Source organism: Microcaecilia unicolor, chromosome 10 (genome assembly GCF_901765095.1).
Source record: "Microcaecilia unicolor chromosome 10, aMicUni1.1, whole genome shotgun sequence".
Lineage (NCBI taxonomy): Eukaryota > Metazoa > Chordata > Amphibia > Gymnophiona > Siphonopidae > Microcaecilia > Microcaecilia unicolor.
This window is the reverse complement of record NC_044040.1, coordinates 1,249,273-1,266,995: the sequence shown is the minus strand read 5'-3', so window position 1 is coordinate 1,266,995 and position 17,723 is coordinate 1,249,273. Positions and strand designations below refer to the sequence as shown.

Below are 17,723 nucleotides of genomic sequence, written 5' to 3'. Positions count from 1 at the left end.
AAGATGTTCCCTGGTGATTTCTACGACACTATAACTATGAAAGAGACAATGCACAAAGAAATAAGTGCAAACGTAACGTAAACGTTTAGAAGTCAAACCCCAACAGTCAAGAAGATGATCTTCAGTTTTCAGTTATTCCTGCTGTGAAAGTTTTCCTTTTTTGCTCTTATCCCATTACCTGACTAGGGAATTATACATCCTGTTGCAAGGGACTTAGTAAGGTAGGTAGATGTGTTTGAAATGAGAATCCCTCTTCTACCTGCTGGTGGTTCCCACCTGGATAATATCTGAGATTCAGAGAGCCAAGGGTCGCCCATCCCAAGGAGTGAGAATTACTGCTGTAATGAGTATGATTGAAGACCAGAGAGGAAGATTTTTCTGGTACTGTGTTTGTAAAAACCTGAGAGTTGTATTACTTTGTAAATGAACAGAGCAACATAAGATGGTAGTTCTTTCTTTTGATTTATTTTAAATTGAAATTCTTGGAAGTTCAGGTGAAACCCCTTTATAAAGAGGTTTCTAATAAGACACAGTACATGTGTGCTAAACAGGCTGCCATTTTGTGTGTGAAACTTCTATGTCAGTTTTGTGGTGACATGACCGTGTCTGCTGTCAGTGAAACATATTTTTTTCTCACCTCCATAACAACCTATGGGGGGGTCTTTTACAAAGCATCATTGGACTTACTGAACGCTAAATCAGGACTACCACCAGCCCAATGCAGCCGCCGATGGTAGTTCTGTCCCAAACGCATGTCGGGTTAACGCAGGAGCCCTTATCACCACCTCAGTGGGTGGTGATAAGGGCTCCCCGCAGCATGGCCATTGTCGCGGCCCTGATGCCACTCTGGTGTAGGTGAGCTCTCGAGTTCTCCCGAGCTCCACTAGGCCCAGAAGATAACCGAGCACCCCGACTCTTCACCCGCGGCGACCGCCGTTCACCGAGGGTTGAGCCCTCAGCTGCAGGCGGCCAGCAGGACTGCTGGAACCACGGGGTGACGGCTGGCCTGGCTGGATGTGGATACAGAGTCCTTGGTAACGTGGCTTAGACGGGCGGCTAGCTGACAACTGGAACGTGTGCTGAAGTGGCAAGTACTAGCGAGACGGCTAGTTGTTCTGAAGGGCAGACTCCGTCTAGGAAATGGCTAGCAGGACGGCTAGCTGGCATGAGAAACAAACACAGTCTTGGAAATGGCTAGCAGGACGGCTAGCTGGCATGAGAAACAAACACAGTCCTGGAAATGGCTAGCAGGACGGCTAGCTGTCACGAGGGACAACCACAGGCTTGGAATTCACTAGCAGGCCGGCTAGCAGTCACGAGAAACAAACACAGGCTTGGAATTCGCTAGCTGGACGGCTAGCAGTCACGGGGAACAAACACAGACTTGGAATTCGCTAGCAGGACGGCTAGCAGTCACGAGGAACAAACACAGGCTTGGAATTCGCTAGCTGGACGGCTAGCAGTCATGGGGAACAAACACAGACTTGGAATTCGCTAGCAGGACGGCTAGCAGTCACGAGGAACAAACACAGGCTTGGAATTCGCTAGCTGGACGGCTAGCAGTCACGGGGAACAAACACAGACTTGGAATTCGCTAGCAGGACGGCTAGCAGTCACGAGGAACAAACACAGGCTTGGAATTCGCTAGCTGGACGGCTAGCAGTCACGAGGAACAAACACAGGCTTGGAATTCGCTAGCTGGACGGCTAGCAGTCACGAGGAACAAACACAGGCTTGGAAAGCTTCGCAGGATGGCTTCAAACAAGAAAACGGAAGCATTGGTTCCCTTCCATGCTTCCGTTTAAATCCCCCGCTCGTCCTGGCTGGGGAACAGCTGTGGCCAATCCTTGGTGCCCCAGCCTGCAGCGGGACCCGGATTGGTCCCTCCGTCCAATGGGCGGAGTTCCTAGGGGGAAGCGCCAATCCGGCGCGTGTGGGCGGAGCCTCCTCGCTGGTCCTGCTGCAGCGAGGAGGACGCCGCCGCCGGCGCCGCCATCTTGGCCGGCGGATCCTCTTCTCCGAGGCCGGCGCTGGTTCTCCTGGGTCGCCGGCCTCGGAGCAACCCGTAGTCGCCGCGATCCCCGTGGCCGCCCCTCCCCGTCGACCCGCGCTCCCCGGGCGCCCCAGCCTCCCGCTCCGGCCCGCGGAGTGCCAGGTAAGGGCCCGGAACGGGACAGCCATGCAATAAGAATCCTCTTATGAAATGGCCATGTTTGTCTGGGGGCTTTTTACCCGCTGCGGTAAAAAGGGTCCTGATATATGGGGAAAAATGGTCCCTGCCACTAGCGTAAGGCCCTTTTTCCTGCAGCTTGGAAAAAGGACCCCTATCTTTGAGAGGAGGAGGGAAAAGTTTTTTTTTTTGAGGAGGGAATAAAGAAGAGGTAAGGGATAAGGGTCTTGTATTTGACTATCAGGCCATTTCTGTGGTACAACCAAAGTGGTTTACATAGAGACACTTTCTCTGTCCCCAGTTGGCTCACAATATAAAGTTTGCTCTGGCCAAGGGGATTTCTGTGAAGGTCACAGATAAGAGAGGAATGGAAAAGCTTAAGAAAATTCAATTTACAGAAGTGTTGTGTTGTAGTTTCTTTGGGAGAAAAGAGGGGCATCCTACCCATTAAAACCCTTTTACCTTTAGTGGAGACACATGGCACCATATATAAATTCTTAGTCTCTCTTTTGGTGCACTCTCAAAACTTTAAGTCAAAAATTCTTATGTTGAATCATTTTATTATATATATATATATATAAATATATATATATATATATATATATATATATATATATATATATATATATATATATACAGTTAATTTACTGACTGTTTGCAATCCTCTTTGTACCTCACCGGATTCAGCGGCATATAAATTCCAGATTAGAGTACATTATAAGTACATAAGTAATGCCATACTGGGAAAAGACCAAGGGTCCATCGAGCCCAGCATACTGTTCACGACAGCGGCCAATCCAGGCCAAGGGCACCTGGCAAGCTTCCCAAACGTACAAACATTCTATACATGTTATTCCTGGAATTGTGGATTTTTCCCAAGTCCATTTAGTAGCGGTTTACTGGGAAAAGACCAAGGGTCCATCGAGCCCAGCATACTGTTCACGACAGCGGCCAATCCAGGCCAAGGGCACCTGGCAAGCTTCCCAAACGTACAAACATTCTATACATGTTATTCCTGGAATTGTGGATTTTTCCCAAGTCCATTTAGTAGCGGTTTATGGACTTGTCCTTTAGGAAACCGTCCAACCCCTTTTTAAACTCTGCTAAGCTAACCGCCTTCACCACTTTCTCCGGCAACAAATTCCAGAGTTTAATTATACGTTGGGTGAAGAAACTTTTTCTCCAATTTGTTTTAAATTTACTACACGGCAGTTTCATCGCATGCCCCCTAGTCCTAGTATTTTTGGAAAGCGTGAACAGACGCTTCACATCCACCTGTTCCACTCCACTCATTATTTTACATATCTCTATCATGTCTCCCCTTAGCCGTCTCTTCTCCAAGCTGAATAGCCCTAACCTCCTTAATCTTTCTTCATAGGGAAGTTGTCCCATCCCCGCTATCATTTTAGCCGCCCTCCTCTGCACCTTTTCCAATTCTACTATATCTTTCTTGAGATGCGGCGACCAGAATTGAACACAATACTCAAGGTGCGGTCGCACCATGGAGCGCTACAACGGCATTATAACATCCTCACACCTGTTTTCCATACCTTTCCTAATAATACCCAACATTCTATTCGCTTTCCTAGCCGCAGCAGCACACTGAGCAGAAGGTTTCAGTGTATTATCGACGACGACACCCAGATCCCTTTCTTGGTCCATAACTCCTAAAGTGGAACCTTGCATGACGTAGCTATAATTCGGGTTCTTTGGTTAGCTTAATGCCATTGAAAATAGGGTCCTCCAGGAGAAGGAACTTTCTATTATGGGACTTTTTCATTGTATGTTAGGGCTTTTGTGTGTAATGGGTGTCGTTCTGTAGCTCCGAACATTGGAGACTTTACAGGATAGAGCTTAAGCTTTAACAAAACCACCTCTTCAAATAAAAACAAAAATACAATCTTCCATCAGACATTATTTGCTTACTCTAGCTGATGTCTCTAGGAACTCAAAAGTGTAAGGTGTTCATGCACATGTTACCCATGTTATATATCAAATGCATTATCTGTACTTCCCTTACCCTTATTATTTAGTAAATAGATCCCATGTTAACAAACATATTATTTATCCGATGATGCTTGTTTTTTGATTACCTAAGGGACCTGGACGTTACCTTTCATGTGGTCTGGCTTACTAAGCATTAGACTGTTCTACTTAACTAGGTAACCTAAAGGGCCTGGATGCTTTTGCTGGGATAATTGCGTATCATGTCATTGTGTATTTACTAGATTTTATGGATCTGTTTACATGACTTTGTGTGTACTTTTGTAAGCTGCCTTGGACAAAGGCGGATTAAAAATAATAAATCCAAACACATTAACCCTTCTTTAAGCTTATTATATTTCTGAATAGGGGCTATAAAATAGTAATTGATAAATGATATCTACCATTCAATAACAATGGGGAAAGTTATCTCTTATAAATCAGATTAGATGCATAATATTTAATTTCTTAAATGTTTTTTTATTTATAGCCTGAGAAGAATGAAAGCAGCTCTGACAGACAGAGGATCAAACCTGTGTTTGAGAAGGATCCTATATTTCGACGGCAGACCTCTTACCAGCATGCTGCAGTACATATACCCACAGATATATACGAAGGCTGTAAGTAGCCATTACAAGCTTTTATAACATCAGCGGCCTCTCAGTCGCATGAAAGAAGTTATCAGGAATTTGCATTTCTTCATACTTTTGTATCGCATTGATTTTACAGAAATGTTGCCAAACTTTGAACGGTATAAACAGAATATCACAATTTATTTAAGGATAGGTCAAAAGTTCCTACCTTTATTTGTGAGTAGATAAAACATGGGTGAATGAAAAAATATCTCATAAAAGTCTGTTTTTGATGGTGTGTACCAAGACAACTATAACGCCTGATAAATGACAAATGGATGTTTCTAGCACAGATTCAACTGGGTTTAGACACTAAGAACGTGTGAAAATGTCTTATGAAATACTGACTAGCATGAAAGAATGTTTCATGGTCTGTACTTTCACTCTATGGATATTCACATGGATGGCATCTGCATGGACCTTTCTTCTGCTTGCAGGGGGCTGCTGGAACCCAAGCACTGGCCATGATTCCAGGAGCCTTCTTGCTGCCAGGCCCAAAATCACTGACCGTGATCTCAGGGGGCATCCATCTCTACTGCAGCTGGACTCCCACTGCCAACCCTATTCTCATTTGTTATGTCAAGACTAGACTATTATAATATTGTTTTTCAGGCCTGCCCCAGTATTTCCTGAAAAAACTCCAAACGCTTCAATACATAGCTATCAGATTACTCTGCCATGCCCGTCGCACAGCTCACATAACACATTTGCTCAAAAACCATCATTGATTACCAATCAAACAGAAGATTATTTACAAAATTGCAATACTCATTTTAAAGGCTTTTCATCTCAGGATTCCAGATTACTTGTCAAATCTTACCATACCCTATTTCTCCCACAGGGTTCCACGTTCCCTTAATGATCACCGCCTAGTCTTGTGAAAACCGAAGGCAGCAAAATTTGAATCCACTAGACATACTGCTTTTTCACTTTCTGGCGCTTTTCATTTGGAACAACCTTCCCCTTTCACTTTGTGATAACTTGTCATTTAAGAGCTTCAATGCTGATTTTAAAACCTGGTCGTTCAAAGAAGCATTCAACCCCTGAAGCTGACCTCCAGGATTGTCTGACATTTACCCTCTAGGACTTCCTCTCACCCTGTTCTCCTTCTGTTGTTACCTTCCTTCCTTCCTCTTTTTATCTATTTATTTATTCAAATTTATTTACTGGGTTTTTTTTTTTAAGGAATTCACTCAAGGCGATGTACAGCAAGAACAATTCAAACATAAGCTATAGACAATTACAGCATTAAAAATATTCAAACAATACAAAGTATGGCGTGGAGGGGCATAATTGAATGAAAACGTCTATCTCCATGGGCGTTTATCTCTGAGAATGGGTCCGTGAAGGGGCGGACCGAACCGTATTTTAGAAAAAAATAGACGTCCATGTTTTATTCGACAATTTGTGAGCTGGGCGTTTTTGTTTTTCAGTGATAATGGAAAATGAAAGCGCCCAGCTCAAAAACAAATAAATCCAAGGCATTTGTTCGTGGGAGGGGCCAGGAGTCGTAGTGCACTGGTCCCCCTCACATGCCAGGACACCAACCGGGCACCCTAGGGGCCACTTTTACAAAAACAAAAAAAAAAGGTAAAAGAGCTCCCAGGTGCATAGCACCCTTCCCTTGTGTGTTGAGCCCCCCAAATCCCCCTCAAAACCCACTGCCCACAAGTCTACACCATTACTATAGCCCTAAGGGGTGAAGGGGGGCACCTACATATGGGTACAGTGGTTTTGGGGGGGGGGGTTGGATGACTAAGCATTAAGCAGCACAATTGTAACAGGTAGGGGGGGATGGGCCTGGGTCCACCTGCCTGAAGTCCACTGCACCTCCTAACAACTGCTCCAGGGACCTGCATACTGCTGCCAGGGAGGTGGGTATGACATTTGAGGGTGAAAATAAAAAGTTGTGAAACGGCATATTTTGTGGTGGGAGGGGGTTTGTGACCACTGGGGGAGTCAGGGGAGGTCATCCCCAATTCCCTCTGGTGGTCATCTGGTCATTTAGGGCACTTTTTGGGGCCTTATTCGTGAAAAAACAGGGTCCAGGAAAAGTGCCCTAAATTCTAGCTACAAACGCATACTTTTTTTCCATTATCGACGAAAGGCGCCCATCTCTCCTCGGCCGATAACCACGCCCCAGTTCCGCCTTCGCCACGCCTCCGACACGCCCCCATCAACTTTGTACGCTTCCGCGATGGAGTGCAGTTGAAAACGTCCAAAATCGGCTTTCCATTATACCGATTTATTCGTTTTTGTGAGATAAACGTCTATCTCCCGATTTGGGTCGAAATCTAGGTGTTTTTCTCTTTCAATTATAAGGTGGATAGTATGCTACATTACAATGTAAACACAATATACAATAAAAAATTTTAATAAACAGCATAGAGTGTAATCAAAGATGGAAAATATAGATAGATAAAATAGAGTAACAGGAGTATGAAAATAAAGGACTAATTTAATGAAAGTTACAAATGAGATCAGAAAGCTAGGGTAGGAGTGGATAAACATGTCCTGCTGCAGTATGTGTAGCCTGAGTCACTCCTTGTGTGTGTGAGTGAGACTAACACGTTAGTTACTTCCTCCATTAAAGGCGTGGTTGAAGAGCCAAGCTTTCACCTGCTCCCTAAAGTAGAGATAGTCTTGTGTTAAGTGGAGCCTTTCAGGCTGTGATTCCAGAGTGTGGGGGCTACTCCGGAGAAGGCTCGCTTGCGGGTATCATATCGTGTAATGTCTTTTGGAGATGGTGTGGTTAAGGATACTCCTTGGAAGGACCTTTAGGGGGTCCTCAAGCCCCTCCAGGAGAAACTTCCTTCCTGTGCCCTTCGCTGCTGCATTGCCTGCTCTGCTTCCCCTCATGTCACACGTATACTCAGTTTTAGTGAAATTGAGCATACATCTATCTTTATGGGCCATTTTCCAAAAAATAAAATAAAATGTCCAAGTGAAAAAAATGCACAAAATCAAGCCATTAGGACGTAGGAGGAGCCAGCTTTCCTAATAGACTGGCCACATAGGCATCCCAGTGGAGCACCCTAGGGGGCACTGCAGTGTTTGTTTGTGTTACATTTGTACCCCGCGCTTTCCCACTCATGGCAGGCTTAATGCGGCTTACATGGGGCAATGGAGGGTTAAGTGACTTGCCTGAAGTGGGAATCGAACTCAGTTCCTCAGTTCCCCAGGACCAAAGTCCACCACCCTAACCACTAGGCCACTCCTCCACACATTATGTGGACTTCACATAAAAGGTCTCAGGTACACATCTCACTGTTACCTCTTTATATTATATGATGAACCCTTCAAAACCCATAAAAAACTACTGTACCCAATTATACTATAACTTACTAAAGTCTCCAATGACCTATTACTGGCTAAATCCAGAGGTCAATATTCCATCCTCATTCTTCTTGATCTTTCCGCTGCTTTTGACACTGTCGATCACAGCATGCTTCTCGATACCCTGTCCTCACTTGGATTCCAGGGCTCTGTCCTTTCCTGGTTCTCTTCCTACCTCTCCCTCCGCACCTTTAGTGTTCACTCTGGTGGATCCTCTTCTACTTCTATCCCTCTGCCTGTCGGCGTACCTCAGGGTTCTGTTCTTGGTCCCCTCCTCTTTTCTATCTACACTTCTTCCCTTGGTTCATTAATCTCATCTCATGGCTTTTCCTACCATCTCTATGCTGATGACTCCCAAATCTACCTTTCTACCCCTGATATCTCACCTTGCATCCAAACCAAAGTTTCAGCGTGCTTGTCTGACATTGCTGTCTGGATGTCTCAACGCCACCTGAAATTAAATATGACCAAAACCGAGCTTCTCATTTTCCCCCCAAACCCACCTCCCCGCTCCCCCCGTTTTCTATTTCTGTTGATGGCTCTCTCATTCTCCCTGTCTCCTCAGCTCGAAACCTTGGGGTCATCTTTGACTCTTCTCTCTCCTTCTCTGCTCATATCCAGCAGATTGCCAAGACCTGTCGTTTCTTTCTTTACAACATCCGTAAAATCCGCCCCTTTCTTTCCGAGCACTCTACCAAAACCCTCATCCACACCCTTGTCACCTCTCGTTTAGACTACTGCAATCTGCTTCTTGCTGGCCTCCCACTTAGTCACCTCTCCCCTCTCCAGTCGGTTCAAAACTCTGCTGCCCGTCTCATCTTCCGCCAGGGTCGCTTTACTCATACTACCCCTCTCCTCAAGACCCTTCACTGGCTCCCTATCCGTTTTCGCATCCTGTTCAAACTTCTTCTACTAACCTATAAATGTACTCACTCTGCTGCTCCCCAGTATCTCTCCACACTCGTCCATCCCTACACCCCTTCCCTTGCACTCCGCTCCATGGATAAATCCTTCTTATCTGTTCCCTTCTCCACTACTGCCAACTCCAGACTTCGCGCCTTCTGTCTCGCTGCACCCTACGCCTGGAATAAACTTCCTGAGTCCCTACGTCTTGCCCCATCCTTGGCCACCTTTAAATCTAGACTGAAAGCCCACCTCTTTAACATTGCTTTTGACTCATAACCACTCGCCTCCACCTACCCTCCTCTCTTCCTTCCCGTTCACATTAATTGATTTGATTTGCTTACTTATTTATTTTTTGTCTATTAGATTGTAAGCTCTTTGAGCAGGGACTGTCTTTCTTTTATGTTTGTGCAGCGCTGCGTATGCTTTGTAGCGCTATAAAAATGCTAAATAGTAGTAGTAGTAGTAGTATACACCACTACAATAGACCTTATGGCTGCAGTTGTCACCTAGATGAGGGTACAGTAGAGTTGGGGGCCTGACACTTTCCATCACAAGAGTGAATTATGGGTGGGTCACCTTTTCTACAATGCACTGCGACCACCACTAGTCTATTCGAGGAACCTGCTTCTGCTCTAATAGTACATCTGAAGCCGTCATAGAGGCTGGTATGTACTGTTTCATTTACATCTTTGCAGGGTGGGAGGGGGTTAGTGACTACTGAATGAGTAAGGGGATGTCATTCCTTTATTCCTGCAGTGGTAACCTGGTCAATTAGGGCACTTTTTTGTGGCTTATTCATTTATAAAACAGGTCTGGACCAAAACGTCCAACTTATAGCACTGGATGTTTTGTTTTGTTCCATTATGGCAGAAAAACGGCCAACTGTTAGGAACGCCCAGATCCTGCTATTAACATGCCCCTGACACACTCCCTTGTGATTTTAACACACTTCTGATGGACGTCATAGAAAAACATCTAAAAATTGGTTTCGAAAATACCAATTTGGACATTTTTTCTGAGGAAAAATTTCCAAACGCAGATTTATGTCACTTTTTGAACGTTTTTCTCTTTTGAAAATTAGCCCCTTAGTACTCTTTTAAAAGATTTTTGAACTTTATTCAGTAAATTTGTAATTGTTGAAGATGAAAGCATAACATAACATAAATTCATTCTTCCACAAATACCTTGCAGTTCTACGTTGATCACAATCAAGGAAACCGATCGATCATACGCAGGAAGCACAGTCCTTATAAGACAGAATTACAACAGATCATACCCCCCCAACCCACCCATCATCCTCCAGTGACACATTCCTGAAACGAGGTTCCCTTTTACAAAGGTGTGGAAGGGATACCATGCGGGTAGTGCGAGCCAAATTGGCCCTACCATCGGGGTAGCGCAGGAGCCCGGCGGTACTTCTGAAGTTGGCGCCCGCAGTTTCCCACGGTAGAAAATAATTTTACATTTTGTACCTGCAGTAATCGACAGCAGGACCACCTTCCCTTGTGCTGCATGATTACCATGAGGTTAGCGCATCAGTCCTTACCGCCAACTGAATGACTGGTAGCGAAGGCTGAGACAGTAAATAGCCTTGCGCTAATGTTAATATTAGCGTAAGACCATTTGCTGCCCTCATTTTTAAAAAGGCCTTTTTCCTTCTGTAGTAAAATGTAGCCCAGCTCAGGCTACTTTTTACAGAGGCTTAGTAAAATGATCCCTTAAGGCCTCCTAAAATTCAAATACCCCCTGGCAGTCAACAGCAACCGAGTCATTTCATTTCCCCGCCTGATTGCTTGAAATGCCAGCAAATATTCCACATATTTCAATATTTTGCTACCTCTAATTGGGGAATAAGAAAACAAAACACAAACCTTCTGAGATGTAAAACAAGATGTGGAACAAACGGTCCACCAAATAATAAGATAACAATCAAAAAGGGACAAAAAGTTTTTTTTAAAAGATCCATGCTGAAATTGGCAGCCAATGTGTCTCAACATAAAAAATCTGAAATATGAGAAACAAATCCCACCCAAAGCGACGTTCTGGACTGTCTGAAGCCCTTCATTAACAACTTACGGCAATTCAAATAAATAATATTGCATTTATTTATTTATTGGACTTTATTAACCGCTTTTATGAAGAGATTCACCCAAGGCGGTGTACACAAGGCATAGTTTAACATAAAAGTTACAATAAAACTAACAGCATAAAAATAGTAAAATAACCAAGAATAAACATAAATGCAATAAATGAGGTAAACTTGAAAACAGTAAATTGAAACCTAATAAAAGAACTAGAATGAAACAGTATCAAAAATATACACATTTAACATCACAACAATTCAAATACCAGAGATAGAAATACAATGTTGGGTATTATTAGGAAAGGGATGGAAAACAAAAATGAGGATATTATTCTGCCGTTGTTTTGCTCCATGGTGCAACCGCACCTCAAGTATTGTGTTCAATTCTGATCGCCGCACCTCAAAAAAGATATAGTGGAATTAGAAAAGGTGGAGAGAAGGGCGACAAAGATGATACAGGGGATGGGCATGCGTGGGATAAACATAAAGGAATCCTGTGCAGAAGGAATGGATCCTCAGAAGCTTAGCCGAGATTGGGAGGCGGGGCTGGTGTTTGGGTGGTGGGGCTAGTTCTGGGCAAGAGACTTCTACGGTCTGTGTCCTGAAAATGGCAGATACAAATCAAGGTAAGGTATACACAAGAAGTAGCACATATGAGTTTATCTTGTTGGGCAGACTAGATGGACCGTGCAGGTCTTTTTCTGCCGTCATTTACTATGTTACTATGAAAGGCTGAAGAGGCTGGGGCTCTTCAGCTTGGAGAAAAGGCAGCTGAGGGGAGATTTGATAGAAGTTTATAAGATAATGAGTGGAATGGAACGGGTCGATGTGGAGCGTCTGTTCACGCTTTTCAAAAATACTAGGACAAGGGGGGCATGCGATGAAGCTGCAGTGTGGTAAATTTAAGACGAATCGGTGGAAAGTTTTCTTCACTCAATGCGTAGTTAGACTCTGGAATTCGTTGCCGGAAAAAGTGGTTAAGGCGGTTGACTTAGCGGACTTTAAAAAAGGGTTGGACGGCTTCCTGGAGGAAAAGACCATAGAATGTTATTGAATGGACGTGGGAATAATCCACTATTTCTGGGATGGGCGGGACAAATTGTCTGTTATTTTGGCTGCTGTCAGAGATAGGGTGCTGGTCTCGATGGACCCTTGGTCTGTCCCAGCATGGTGATGCTTATAATGTTGAGCATAGTTAGTTTATATGGACTAATGCTGAAATGATGCCAGATGCCTTCCATACGTTTGGGGAAACATCAGCACATTAAAATCCATTTTAGTTTATAGTTTATTAACATTTGCTATACTGTCATGACTAATTAGCAGATCTCACTGATTTATAATAGTCCAAATATTCAGAAAGGAAAGGAAGTGTGATACATTTGAGAAGAAAGAATCAAAGCAAGGAAGAAGGGGATGAAGGGAAGGGGAAGCCCATATGAAGTGAGGGACAGGTACAAGACAGCAGCGACCAATCTCAGCCGCTACAATTTAGGACAGGGCAAAGGCCTGGTTATAAATACATTTTTCAATATTAAAATTCTAGTATTGGCTCAGTCCTGTTGCTTGAAAGGGAATTAGCTTTCCTGTTTTTAAAACAAAATCCTGCAGGAATTACACCTAGGTTGAAGGCAGGTGTAAATGTTTGTATGCACAATACACATGTATAGCCAGGATCCGCCCACACTCTCTGCCTCTGAGTGTGCACTGCATGTGCTTTCAGATGTAACCTAGCTTCAAAAGAACCCATTTATGTATTCATGTATTGTGGATGGTTTAAAATATTATACTTTTGAAGTGGTTTGAAATCATGTGCTGTCCACAGGAATAGCAAGCTCTAAAAACATTTACCTAGGAGTAGCAGATAGAAATGAATTTCTAGCAAAAGGAACCAAGTCTTGGTGATTCGAAGTAAATTCGACTTCCTGATGCTTAAGAGGTTCAGAGAAATAACATGTGTTGAAAGACCTTGGAAAGAAATGACAGAAGTGGCAAAGCTGTCAGAGCTGTCTCTCGGTACATGTCTCCCTACATGTTGAATCAGAGCAGTCTAGTAGTACATGTCTCAGTACACGCGGAGTCAGAGCTCTCTCTCAGTTCTTGTCTCTTAGTTCTTTTGCTTTCAGTACATCTCTTCTTGTCTCTCAGTACCTGTCTCTCACTATATGTCTCTTCCTGTCTCTCAGTATTTGTCTCTTAGCTGGTGTCTCTAGGTACATGTCTATCAGTACATTCTGAATCAAAGCTGTCTTTCAGTACATGTCTCTTCCTGTCTCTTTGTGTGTCTCTCATTATGTCTCTTCCTTTCTCTTAGTACATGTCTCCAGTGGCGTTCCTAGGGGGCGCACACCCGGGGCGGCGCCCCGCCCCCCCCGGGTGCATGCCGCTGGGGGGGGGGGGGGGGGTGCCACAGGCGCCTGCTGTGAGTTTACTAACTTTGCTCGTTCGCTGCAACTCCCTCTGCCCCGGAACAGGAAGTAACCTGTTCCGGGGCAGAGGGAGCTGCAGCGAACGAGAGAAGTTAGCGAACTCTCGCAGCAGGCGCGCGCCATGGGACCCACCAGCGGCGTGCAAACGGGGCGGACCGCCCCCCCCCTTGGTACGCCACTGCATGTCTCTCAGTATTTGTCTCAGTACATACTGAATCAGAGCTGTCTGTCTGTATTTCTCTCTCAGTATGTGTCTCCCAATACATCTCTTCCTGCTTCTCAGTATTTGCCTCTTAGTACATGTCTCTCAGTTCGTGTCTCTTTGCTCATGTCTCTGAGTACATGTCTCTCAGTTCGTGTCTCTTTGCTCATGTCTCTGAGTACATGTCTCTCAGTTCTTGTCTCTTTGCTCATGTCTCTCAGTATTTGTCTCAGTACATGCTGAATGAGAGCTGTCTGTCAGTATTTGTCTCTCAGGATGTGTCTCTAAGTACAGTTTCATTATTCACAGTGGGCTACTTTTTTAATGCAGCTTCTTATACAGACTGTGGTGCATTTATCCAATGTCTTTCACATTATAATAAGGACTTGTTGTAAGTCCTGGTTAGGAAGGTCCTGCTTGCTTTCATTCATTTTAATTCTGCCCACTTCTCTGTGCACCGAGATCTCATCAAGCTGCCGGAGACCCTGCCTGACCCAGGTTTCTTTAAAATTCACGTCCATCATTCTCTCTGCTTTTGCAAACAACCTGGGAATAAAGTATGAAACCCGTCCAGGGCTGCACAACCTTCATTCCTTCTGGCGTTTTTCATCAGATACACACGGACAGCAGTGATTTAGAGGATTATGTTAATCTCAGGTTTAATAATTGCTAAAGTGCACTTTAATTGAAGGATTGCTCTGGGAGGGAAGGGCATGACCCCTTCCATTGCTGCTGTTAAGATCTTCCGTGCTTCAGAATCCTTTATCTTTTGTGAAATCTTATTGATTTATTAACACTTTCTGCAAGCTATCAGTGTTGCTATTGCATTAGTGCATGGTAATGTCATTAATCTGTTTTATTAGTAATCAGGTCCCATTGCGGAAAATAGCATGCACTGATGATAATTCAAGTTATAGGAATTGGAATGTATGTACATTGTCACACAAAGTTTCTGATGTCTGACTATTGCACTGATGGATAAGATTCCATATAAACACTGGTTTCTAGTACAGTAGTTAAAAAGTTAAAGCATAATTGTCATAAATTCACAGTGGGCAAAAGCTTCTTATAGGTGCCACGAGGTGCATTTTCAAAGCACTTAGAATTACGTGTGGTGACCGGTTGGCATGTGTCAACTGCCGATTACTGCCAGAAACGCCATACATGGTAGGAAATTAAAAATAGTATGTTTCTCGGTGGTACGGGTGTGCGGCAAATCAAAACTTACTGCAAGGGGTCTCGCTAGCCTGGCGGTAGTCTCATTTTGGCGCATGCTACACACGAGTAGAGCCTGTCATGCCTTTGGAAAAGAGCCCCTTAGTGAAAGCAGGGTCCCAGGTCTCAATGGTGCTGTTTTGCGGTTCAAGCAGGGTCCTGGGGTTGAGACTATCTCAGGTGTTGAAACTTCCCTCTGTGCTACACCAGAAAATGGAAAGAGAAGTCGCTCACTGTCACGTCTGTGGCCATGACCACCCTCAGCCTTACCTTGTTTCTGGGGGTCAGCCTCTGTGCTCGCTTCTGTCTGTCTCTGTTAGTTTCATCTCTGGTTCTGTGTGCTGATTACTCCACTAGACCTCACCTGTGTGGGCTATGCCTCTCTGGGGAGCCAGCATCTAAGATGGCTGCCGCCTACTCTGTGCCAGCTTCCAAGATGGCTCCTGCTTGTCTTTCCTGTGTGTTCACTTCCTTTGTGTTCCCAGCCTCCCCTTGGTTAGGGTTACCATTCGTCCGGATTTCCCCGGACATGTCCTCTTTTTGAGGGCATGTCCAGGGCGTCCGGCGGATTTTGCCTGCACCCACGTTTGTCCGGATTTCTGGACAAACGTCGGCGCGGGTGCGGGCAGGCGCGTGCGTGTGGGCGGGCGATCGGCGCCGTGGTAACCCTACTCCCGTCCCCTCCCCTTCCTTACCATGTTCCCTGGTGGTCTAGTGACGTCTTCGAGGCAGGAAAGAGCCCCCTCTTTCCTGCCTGGAGCGCTGCCTCCCCTGTCTATCATCCTCCTCGGTCTGGCTGGGGATTCAAAATGGCCACCGAGAGTTGAACTCTCGCGAGGCCACTTCAACTCTCGGTGGCCATTTTGAATCTCCAGCCAGACCGAGGAGGATGCAGCAGGCAAGGACAGGCAGCGCTCCGGGCAGGAAAGAGGGGGCTCTTTCCTGCCCCAAAGAGAAGACCCTACTAGACCACCAGGGCTAGATAGTAAGTGAGGGGGGGAACCATGTGACGGGGGGCGGGGAATAGAGGGGCGGAACGAGGACCCGAAGGGGGCGTGGCGGGGGCGGGTTATGAGGCGTGGCGGGGGCGGGGTAGGGGGCGTGACATGTGTCCTCTTTTTCAGAGGACACAAAATGGTAACCCTACCCTTGGTGTGAGTGTGTTTCCTGCTTCTGTCCTGCGCAGGTGACATCATCAGTGAGGACTTTCAGAAGGAAGTGCTGTGCTAGCATTCAGGGCCTTTGCATGGTGTTATGCCTTTAGGCCAGGTCAGGTTAGTTAGTGTTCTGCTGCCCTACTGCTTAGCTTTTCTCTGGGTTCTGGCCCAGCTTCTCTTTGTGTCTGCTAGTCCTTCTGTGTGGGCTCTGCCCTTCGGTTTGTGTCTGTGGACTGCTAGTCCTTCCGTGGGGGGCTCTGCCCTGCTACTCTGTGTCTGTGGACTGCTAGTCCTTCCGTGGGGGGCTCTGCCCTGCTACTCTGTGTCTGTGGACTGCTTGTCCGTCTACTCCCTTGCTGTGTGATTGGAGTCTGAAGCCTTCAGCCACTCTCCCTCGGTTTGTGGTGGGAGTCTATAGCTTCAGCCTGACTCTGATAGTTCCTGGTGTATTCTATCGTCTGCTGCTTGTCTCTGACTATTGCCTGAACCCCGATATTCTCTGCTTGCTGCCTGTTTCTGACTATTGCCTGAACACTGATATACTCTTCTGCCTGCTGCCAGCCCTAAGACTCCATTAGTTCCTGGTTACTCCTTCTGTTTGCCTGACGAGTTTGACTCCTGCTTGTTCCTGACTTTCCTCGCTTGCTGCCAGCCCTGACCTCTGCTGGTTCCTGTCAAACCCTGCTTCTGCCTAGCTAGGGCATTTACCCTGAGGGTTATCCTGAACCCTGCCTCTGCCTAGTTAGGGCATTTACCCTGAGTGCCTATCCTGAACCCTGCTTGTATATCCTGAGGGTATATCCTGAACCCTGCCTCTGCCTAGCTAGGGCGTTTACCCTGAGGGTATATCCTGAACCCTGCTTGTATATCCTGAGTGTATATCCTGAACCCTGCTTGTATATCCTGAGTGTTCATCCTGAATCCTGTCTCTGTCTAGCTAGCATGTATTTCCTGGGTGCTTATCCTGTAGCCTGCCTCTACCTAGCTAATGGTTTTACCCTGTGATTATTCCCGGTACACCGTTCTGCCTAGCTTGCTGTGTGCCCTAGTCCTTGCTCCTGTTACGCTTCTGTTCATCTTGTCTCCCTGGTCTGTCTTGTGTTCCTTGCTAGGGGCAGCACAGCAGCTTTCAGTCTGAGTCTAGTAGTTAGTCTAGATTCCTCGTGTTCCCTGACCCAGGGTGGGTCCTCTGGATCTCCAGTACCGGCCTCCTCCTGCAAATCCTGCCGGTTCCCCACACGCTGGAGCTCAACTCCAGGGGACCGGGGTCCAAGTGCAGCATTTTGAGTCACTTGTAAAGCTCTTAATGAGGATTGTGGTAACACACAATAAAAAGTGTTACAATAGTCAAGATGAGGCATAACTAGTCACTGCATAACACATTGAAAGTTGTCTGATGACAACAAATTTTCAATCTTAGTCTTATTTTAATGACTATTTGGAGTTTAAAGGACAATGAAGGATCTAAGATGATACCCAGACTTTTATACCTTCAAATTAAAAATTAGATGGTGGTTCAACAAAATCAAAATGTGACAACCAGAGAATTTGGACTTTATCAGAAACTGTTTGCTGTCATCCAAGTACAATTATTAAAGCAGTCAATGCAT

The 17,723-nt window shown here is 45.4% G+C and overlaps 1 protein-coding gene across 1 annotated transcript in view; it reads left to right on the top strand.

The window, feature by feature from the left end:
• CACNA2D1 (calcium voltage-gated channel auxiliary subunit alpha2delta 1) overlaps nt 1-17,723 on the top strand; it is a 578,231-nt gene that overhangs the window by 281,059 nt on the left and 279,449 nt on the right. The window contains exon 6 of the mRNA XM_030217110.1: nt 4,644-4,773. Within this exon, the coding sequence (XP_030072970.1) occupies nt 4,644-4,773 (130 nt within the window). The remainder of the gene's footprint in view (nt 1-4,643; nt 4,774-17,723) is intronic.